The sequence below is a fragment of the Budorcas taxicolor genome, chromosome 18 (assembly GCF_023091745.1).
Source record: "Budorcas taxicolor isolate Tak-1 chromosome 18, Takin1.1, whole genome shotgun sequence".
NCBI lineage: Eukaryota > Metazoa > Chordata > Mammalia > Artiodactyla > Bovidae > Budorcas > Budorcas taxicolor.
This window is the reverse complement of record NC_068927.1, coordinates 55,015,114-55,020,701: the sequence shown is the minus strand read 5'-3', so window position 1 is coordinate 55,020,701 and position 5,588 is coordinate 55,015,114. Positions and strand designations below refer to the sequence as shown.

At 58.3% G+C, this 5,588-nt stretch overlaps 1 protein-coding gene across 1 annotated transcript; it reads left to right on the top strand.

Moving 5' to 3' along the window:
• Positions 1 to 987: 987 nt before the first annotated feature.
• PTGIR (prostaglandin I2 receptor) lies at positions 988 to 3,743 on the top strand. Its single transcript, XM_052656684.1, has 2 exons — positions 988 to 1,755; positions 2,816 to 3,743. The coding sequence occupies exons 1-2, from the start codon at positions 988 to 990 to the stop codon at positions 3,200 to 3,202; spliced, it is 1,155 nt and encodes a 384-aa protein (XP_052512644.1). The 3' UTR covers positions 3,203 to 3,743.
• Positions 3,744 to 5,588: the final 1,845 nt, after the last annotated feature.

Here is a 5,588-nt window from a genome sequence, read left to right as displayed (position 1 = left end):
CCTAGAATAGATGCCAGAGGCCACCCCCAGACCGCCTTGCAGACTGGCCAGCTATGCCACTCAGGTCCTGTCCGGGTCCCCACTGGCGACTCCCAATTCCAAGGAGATGATGACTCAGGTGATCCCCACCCAGGGTGCTGCTGGGCAGCACGGGGAAGGCAGAAGGGTGCAGAGGCAAGAGCGAGCCGGAGGAGGTGGCAGGTGGTTCAGGATGGGGTCCGTGAGAGGACGTGAGGAGGGAGAGGGAGGCGCAGGAGACGGATGGGTGTCTGGGGCAGGGGAGTGGAGGGGAGCGCGCCAGGGAAGGAGGGAGGGAGCCAAGGGACCTCTGGAGAAAGCAGGGGGAGGGAAGGCGGGGCAGAGAGAGGAAATGAAAAGCCCGGGGCGAGCGCGATCGGGGCTAGATGAGTTCGGGAGCGAGGAGGGAGGGAAGTCTGGAGAAGCTGCCACTCGGAGCCAGACAGACCCAGGGAGCAAGACCCCGGAGAAGGAGCGAAGGGGGACAGAGGGGCTGGGAGAGTCGGCAGAGGTGCGGTGAGAAGGGGCTGGGAAAGCCGAGATGCAGAGGAGGGGACAGGTCGGAAGAGACAGGGAGGGAGGGAAGGCGAGGTGAAAGGAGTGGACCAGGGAGGGGACCGAGCCAGAGCCAGAGCCAGAGCCAGAGCCAGAGGAGGAGAGAACTAGGGGCTTGGCAAGTGAAGGACTAGACGGAGAGACAGAGGCAGCGAAGGAAAGAAACAGGAGGGAGAGGCGGGGAGAGAGCCTGGGGAGACAGAGGGCCGAGAGAAATAGATGCCCCAGAAGTGCGGAGGGTAGCCCGGGACTCCGCTCCGCCTCCAGCTGCACCAAGGACCCCAGGGGAGCAGGGAGAGAGGTGCTGGGCATCACAGGGGCGGACCCGTCTCCCCTTCCCTTGCCACCTCCCAGCCCCCACCTCCCCGGGGACCCCTCCAGCCCCTCTGTCCGGGAGGCAGCCGGAGGCCGGGGATGGCGGATTCATGCCGGAACCTCACGTACGTGCGGGACTCGGTGGGCCCAGCCACCAGCACCCTGATGTTCGTGGCGGGCGTGGTGGGCAATGGGCTGGCGCTGGGCATCTTGGGGGCGCGGCGGCGGTCGAGCCCCTCGGCCTTCGCCGTGCTGGTCACCGGGCTGGCGGTCACCGACCTGCTGGGCACGTGCTTCCTGAGCCCGGCCGTGTTCGCGGCCTACGCCCGCAACAGCTCGCTGCTGGGCCTGGCCCGGGGCCGCCCGGCTCTGTGCGACGCCTTCGCCTTCGCCATGACCTTCTTTGGCCTGGCCTCCACGCTCATCCTCTTCGCCATGGCCGTGGAGCGCTGCCTGGCGCTCAGCCACCCCTACCTCTACGCTCAGCTGGACGGGCCCCGCCGCGCCCGCCTGGCGCTGCCCGCCATCTACGCCTTCTGCGCGATCTTCTGTTCGCTGCCCTTCCTGGGCCTGGGCCAACACCAGCAGTACTGCCCCGGCAGCTGGTGCTTCATCCGCATGCGCTCGGCCGAGCCGGGTGGCTGCGCCTTCTCGCTGGCCTACGCCAGCCTCGTGGCCCTGCTGGTGGCCGCCATCGTCCTCTGCAACGGCTCCGTCACCCTCAGCCTCTGCCGCATGTACCGCCAGCAGAGGCGCCACCAGGGCTCGCTGGTCCCCGGCCCCCGGGCAGGCGAGGACGAGGTTGACCACCTGATTCTGCTGGCCCTCATGACGGGCATCATGGCCGTGTGCTCCTTGCCTCTTACGGTGAGTCCCCTGGGCAGCTCCGGTGGGCGGTGGGGAGGAGGGCAGCGCCCAGTTCTAGCCGCCACTTTTGCGCCCATTTCACAGATGGGGAAACTGAGGCTCAAAGAGGTCAGAGACTTTGTCCACAGTCAGACAACTCCAAACTTCACGGAGACGTTTCTCCCCACTTGCTTATGCTCCATTTGACTCCTCCTGACCCTTGTCTCCCCTCTTCCACATCCCTAGCCCCCCACCTCTCCACCAGTGCTACCCCCCCACCAACCTTCCCCTACCCATGTAAGACTAATAAGATCCATCATTCAATATTGCACTCTGTCTAGTCTGTGCTCAGTGGTTTAGAAATCCCTTCTCCGATCATCTCAGGAATGATCTTACGCATCTATTCCACAAGAATTTAGCAAGAAACGTGATGAAGTTTCTGTCGGCATTTCTACAAAGGAGGGGTGATAATGTCTTTTGCCCACAATCACACAGAGGCAGGGCTGCACCCTGGGCTCCTCTGATGCCAGGGTCTGATCTCCTTGCCACCCTGCTCCCCACTTCTCCAGCCCCACCCATGTAGGTGCCCTTGGGCTCTCCTGGCCTCACCCCTTCCCTGCAGGAACTCCTGCCCTGCCCCTCCCAGAGGGCAGCAGAGCTGATCCTGGTCCTGTGGCACCCAGTCCTCCTGACACTGTCTGGACCTCCGCTTCTTTTTCTGCAAAATCCAAGGGCTAGGGTTAGAGTTGACAGTCACCAAACCTTTGAGGGAGTGATGGAGGACTCGGAGATGGGACACACACACACACAGCCCTGGGACCCAGCCTCACTGCCCCACCTCTTTCCCTCTAGAGCTTTGCTGACTGTCTCCTGGGGCTTTCTCTCCCTCTGCCCCTGGATGCATTTCTTACTTAGTTCTCATCTTATTTCTTTCCCCTTCCGACAGTCCGCACCTCCCTCATTTCTGCCAGTGAGCAAGGGAGAGGAGGGGGTCCACAGGGGGTCCAGAATGGGGTGTGTGTTGAGGGGTGGGGCAGAGGAGTCCTGGGGTGCTTCTTGATCGCTCTCTGCTTGCCCTCAGATCCGCGGCTTCACCCAGGCCATCACCCCAGACAGCAGTGAGATGGGAGACCTCCTGGCCTTCCGTTTCAATGCCTTCAACCCCATTCTGGATCCCTGGGTCTTTATCCTCTTCCGAAAGTCCGTCTTCCAGCGGCTGAAGCTCTGGTTCTGTTGCCTGTACTCGAGGCCTGCCCAAGGCGACTCTCGGACGTCCCTCTCTCGGTCCGCCTCGGGGAGGAAGGACTCAAGCGCCCCCCCGGCTCTTGAGGGGAAAAAGGGGAACTGGGTGCCTTTGTCAGCCTGGGGCGAGGGGCAGGGGGCACCCTTACCGGCTGCACAGCTACCTACCAGCACCATGGTAACACCCTCCAAAGCGGGGTCCGAGGCAGCCTGCTCCCTCTGCTGACATCTGCCCGGTGAGCTCCCGCCCTGTCTTCCGGCCGCAGCTGCCAGAAATTCAGGGACATGAACGATGGCTGCGGGCGGATCAGCCCGGAGATGGTTCCTGGAGCCCTGCCGGCCGGAACATGGACCCTCTGGATTCAGGGGATGGTCAGCTGCTATTTCTCCTTTCTCTGGGTGGCCACGAGGGCTGTGGGAGGAGGGAGATGGCGAGAGGAATTACCCTGGAACATGAAAAGAACAGTTGTCTCAAAATATCCGGCGGCCTGGCCGGTCTGGTCTGGCCGTCACTTGCCCATCCATCTCACTGTCTAAATATTTAGAAGGCAGAAATGTTCCCAGCAGCTTCTGTGTGCTCAGGTCTGCTCTGGTTAGGGTTCTGCCTCTGATCTTCCTTCGTTCAGGGTGCTCCTGATGCCCACCCCAAGGCCCCAGCAGACAGCCCTGAGCCCGGCTCTGCGGGGTGTTGGGGGAGCCCAAGAGCCACCCCCTCTCTGCCTCATGAAAGCCTGGGATTTCCTGACAAGTTCTCTGTTTCCCTTTCCTTCCCGATTCCCCGTTGGACTTGGGAGGCCTGGTCCACCCCCCACCCCACCAGGGGAGAAGGGACGACTGTTGCCTTGGGAGTGACACCACTGGACGGTTGCTTGGAAAAAACTGCATGGCTTGGTTAGTTGCAAGAAGTGGATGGCGGGTGGCAGGAGAAGCTGGAGAATGAAGGGGTGGGAGCTACAGAACCCAGGGACGGCCCAAGGACTCAGACCTAAGTCCTGTACCGATCCCTGGATAAACAGCTGCCCCCCCCCCCCCCCCAGCCGCCCCTGCATAGCCTGACCACACCCCCTGTGTCCTTGGAACCCTCGCAAAAATGTCATTCATCCATTCATTCATTCAACAAATAGTGGGCCCTGAATCTACCAGGTGCTGGGGACACAAACCGGTGTCAGCCCCACCTGGGACTCCTCTAGGGTGATTTCCAGCCTTCAATTCCCCTTCTGATAGCCGGGGCTTTTCCAGCCATCCACCCCTCTCTCCTCATTAGCCATCCCCTGCCTTTAGGCACCGAACTCAAGGGTTTTCCAGGAGTGAGCATGAAAGGAAGTGGTGCTTGGGGTGGTGGGAGGAGGTGAATGGGAAAGCCCCCAGACTCTCCCCAGCCTGGGTTCCACTTTCCCACTTGCTTCAGAGTTAAAGCAATCATTCTGCCCCTGGGCGGGGTGAGAGTGGGGGTGGGTGGAGGAATAGATGAGGCAAGAGCTTCCTATAAAGACGACGGCTAAAGTGAGTCCTCCACCTCGTGAGTTGCACCCTCCTCTCTCCAGCCTGCTATTATTAGAGCCACTCTACATAGGCTAGAATCAAGGTCCAGAGAAGGCAATCACCAGCCCCCAGTCACACAGCGAGGAGAAAGCACAGCCTGCAGGTGGAGCTGGTTTGGGTTTTTTTGGCTGTGTTGTGCAGCTTGTGGGATCTTAGTTCCCCATTCAAACCCGGGGCTCTTTGCAGTGGAAGCGTGGAGTCCTAACCACTGGACCGCCGGGGAATTCCCTGGTTTATCCTTTTATTTCCTTAATCCAGACTGGGTTAGTGAGTTTGCCTTGGTTTCCTTTTGTGTAGAATGGTGATCATAATCTAGTACTTAATTTACAGGGCTGTGCTGAGGATTAAATGATTCAGTGTAATCATTAAAAAAGCAGTTTAGCGTAAGACCTGGAGTAAAGCCCACAGTGTGTGTTACTATTACTGCTGCTATTGCCGTGGCTATTGGTGTTTGTTGTCTTTGGCATCTGAGCACATGTGGCTTGAAAACAAAACTTTTCTCCATTGTTCTGACATTGTTACACATCCCCACCCCACCCAGGTCACTTTGTTTCATTTGAAGGAGTGCCTGTGAGAATTAAAAATAGATCAAGATGACTGCTTAATGGGTAGGGGGTTTCCTTTTGGGGGAATGAAAATATCCTGGAACTAGAGAGTGATGGTGGTTGTACAATGTCGTCAATGTACTAAATGTCACTGAATTGTACATTTTGAGATGGTTAAAATGGTACATTTTGTGTTATGGGTATTTTACCACAATTTGAAAAAAAAAAAAAACAACCCATGTAATACTGGAAAAAAATTGAGGAAGTTTAGAAACTTTTATAGCAGTCTTGCCAGAGTCATACTGTATCGCTTGAATTTAATAATAAACATGTTGTTGACTTGTACCAAAACAAACCAGAAAACGGGTCAAGCAACATCAGATGGGGGTCTGGCCTTGGTTACCAAATCTGCCTCAACAGGAACCAACTCAAGGGACGTGGTGTGAAGGGGTTGTGTCTCAGGCAGGAGTCAAGTGCACAACCCCCAGCCCCACCAGCTGCCTATCCAGGTAAGATTCCCTGGGA